This window comes from Ursus maritimus, unplaced genomic scaffold (genome assembly GCF_017311325.1).
Source record: "Ursus maritimus isolate PB19 unplaced genomic scaffold, ASM1731132v1 scaffold_19, whole genome shotgun sequence".
Lineage (NCBI taxonomy): Eukaryota > Metazoa > Chordata > Mammalia > Carnivora > Ursidae > Ursus > Ursus maritimus.
The window spans coordinates 2,754,166-2,757,289 of NW_024424341.1; the positions used below are offsets into that span (position 1 = coordinate 2,754,166).

At 61.1% G+C, this 3,124-nt stretch overlaps 1 protein-coding gene across 1 annotated transcript; it reads right to left on the reverse strand.

The window, feature by feature from the left end:
• Positions 1-19: 19 nt before the first annotated feature.
• On the reverse strand, positions 20-2,397 carry LOC121103362 (forkhead box protein C2). The gene has a single exon (XM_040633008.1). It carries the CDS (start codon positions 2,319-2,321, stop codon positions 816-818), a length of 1,506 nt encoding a protein of 501 aa, XP_040488942.1. The 5' UTR covers positions 2,322-2,397; the 3' UTR covers positions 20-815.
• Between the last annotated feature and the right edge of the window lie 727 nt (positions 2,398-3,124).

The following is a 3,124-nucleotide window of genomic DNA, read 5'->3' on the forward strand; positions in this document are numbered from 1 at the left end:
TAAGACCACATAAGACAAACACAGGTGAAGTTAAATTTTTAAAGTTTTTTTTTTCTTTTAGGAATGCTTGGGGAGGGATCTACTATACAAAACCATCACGCTTTGTAAATAAAAGTATCAGATACTTGACTTCTTTATCCGCCAACAACAACAAAAAATAAATTATTTCCTTGCTTTGTAAAAGACCTACCACCGGGAAAAGAATTGTATCTCGTAAGTGTACAGGGGGTAAAAACCCCACATAGGTTTCTTGAATTTTCATTTTGGCAGTTAGAAACGGTTGGGCAAGATGAAAAATTATCCAGTGAACTCAACTTTAAATATTATATTAATGGCTCTGAACAACAACAACAAAATAGCCTGATTACAAATCCACACATTTGTACAGCATGGTTAGAGAAATTTAAAATTACACACAGCACAAACGTAATCTGTAGAAGCCCCCATAGACCTATGGGAGTCTCTACAGAGAGTCATTACTGGGTCGCTATGGGATTTGGTCCGTAACTTAATTTTTTGAAACCCCAGCTGGAGCAGTGAGCACAACCATCCTGGTATGGGAGGGGGGTTTAAAATCAATATTCATTTCGCTGGGCTGCGTCCCTTCACGGGGGAGCTTCTTAGGATCTCAGAAACGGGGCAGCGAATTAAAGTTACCTGCAGCTTCACGGAGGGCTGAGGCTGGCGCGTGCTCTCTCTGCTCCGGGGTCTGAGAAAAAGCTGGTGGGCATGTTTTGGTTCTTTTTGCGTCTCTGCAGCCTGAACTGTCTGAGAGGTCGGGGTGTGGGAGGCGAAGCCGGAGCGGGCCAGGCGGGTCAGTATTTCGTGCAGTCATAGGAATAGGGGGCGGCGTGGCGGTAGAGAGACGGCGTGGATCTGTAGGGCAGCTGACAGCTCGCGTTGGTGCTCACCTGCGGTTCCCCGAGGGTCGAGTTCTCCATCCCCAGCCGGTGGGAATTGAACATCTCCCGGACGTTGGGGAAAGTCTGCTGCTGGGCCGCGAACGTGTGGCCCGGGAGGTGGTTCAGGTCCCCGCTGTGGTTGAGATACCAGGAGGCCGCCTGGGCCGCAGCGGCCCCGGGCTGTGGCGCCGGCTGGGGCTGGGGAGCCGGCGGGTGCGGCGGCGCCTGCGGGTGGTGGTGGCCATGATGCTGGTGGTGGTGGCCCGCGGCGGCGAGCGCGCCCTCCTGGCCGGCGGCGAGGTTGAGGGCGCTCAGGGGCGACGTGGGGCCGCTCTGGTGGTCCGAGAGGGCCTCGTCTAGCGCGGGCGGGACGCACATGTGCGCGGGCCGCTCGGCACCGGTGTACAGGCTCATGGCGCGCATGCTGCACTGGTAGCCCCCGGCGCCCCCAGCCTCTAGGCCCTGCGCGCACGGCTGGCCGTAGGCGGCGGGCGGCGCGGTGGCGTAGGACAGAGCCAGCGGCGGCACCACCAGGCCCGCGCGCCCGGACGCGGGGCTCAGCTCGCCGCCCGGCGGCGACGTTCTCAGAGTCATGATGTTCTCCACGCTGAAGCCCGGCAGCCCGTTGGGCGCGCCAGCGTGGTGCTCGGGCAGCGAGCCGTCGGGGGAGCCGGCGGGCGTGGAGGCCGTGCTGCGCGGGCTGCCCTGCAGCGCGCTCTCGGGGCTCAGCGTCTCCACCTTGGTGATGACCGGCAGCGCCGGAGACGCCGCCTCGCTCTTGATCACCACCTTCTTCTCGACCTCCTTGGGGGCGTCCGCTAGAGGGGGCCCGGCCGGGGCGCCCTTGGCCGCCGCCGGGGGCGGCTCCTTGAGGTGGGCCCGCTCCTCCTTCTCTTTGGGCACGTCCTTTTTCTTGAAGCGCCGGCGGCGCCGCAGGAAGCTGCCGTTCTCGAACATGTTGTAGGAGTCCGGGTCCAGCGTCCAGTAGCTGCCTTTGCCAGGTTTCTTGTCGTCGCGGGGCACCTTGACAAAGCATTCGTTGAGCGAGAGGTTGTGGCGGATACTGTTCTGCCAGCCCTGCTTGTTCTCCCGGTAGAAGGGGAAACGGTCCATGATGAACTGGTAGATGCCGTTCAGGGTGATCTTCTTCTCGGGCGCGTTCTGGATCGCCATGGTTATGAGCGCGATGTAGCTGTAGGGCGGCTTTACGAGGTCCTTGGGCGCCGCGGGCTGGTGGTGGTGGTAGGGCGCGTAGGAGCGGCCCATGCCCGCGCCGTACTGCTCCGGGTGGCCGGAGTAGACGCCCATGGGGCTGGCCATGCCGCCGTAGCTGCCCGCCGCCCGGTAGTAATTTTGCTCGCTCAAGTAGGGCACCACTCCCAGGGCGTTGGGGTCGGACACAGAGTAGCGCGCCTGCATGCTGCGTCCGAGACGGCTCGCCGCCGCCTGCGCGCACGCACCGCGAGGAAGGCCCTGCGAGAGCGAGAGAGTGCGAGAGAGCGAGGGAGCGAGAGAGCGAGAGGAAGGGAGCCGGCGGGGGGAGCCCCGGGCGCCGGGAAGCCTTGGGGGCGAGGTGGGGGAGGCGCCGGCACTCGGCGCCCGCCTGCGCGCGGAGAAGGGACGGTCGTTGTCAGCGGACCGGGCGGATCGGCATCCTGGAGGGCGCGCCCCGGCGAGCGCAGCGCCGGCCCCTGCTCGCTCGCTTGCTCTCGGGACCGGCTGGTGGCAGCCGGAGCTGGCGGCCGGGGACGCAGTGGAGACGCCACGCGCGCAGTGGACCGAGGCCGGCCGCTCTCTCCGCGCCAGGAGGGGGAAGGCGGCTCTCCTAGCCCCCCAGCAAAGAAGCAGCCCTGAGGGTCAGCGAGCCGGGGTCCAGAGTGGCTGCCCTGCCGAGCCCGGAAAAAGAGGCAAAGTCCCTTTTAGGGATTGGGAAAAGTTTCAAAAGTCTTCTTGCTGAAAGCAAGTTTTTACTTTCCTCCGGCCACGCCCCCTCCGGGAACTTCGGACCAATAACCCGGCAGCTGTGTGGAGTTGGCACCAATCAGGGCGAGGAGCGCCGGAATCCGTCGGCTCTAAGACCCAGACGCTCAGAACCAGAGTTTTCTGCAGTTCAGTGTTAACTTGAAAAGATTTTTTAAAAAGAGTGATATCTTATTAAAATTTATTCTATTATCACATTTTGGTTCATGGTCCTACATGCCCAGAGCAAAAAAAAAAAAAAA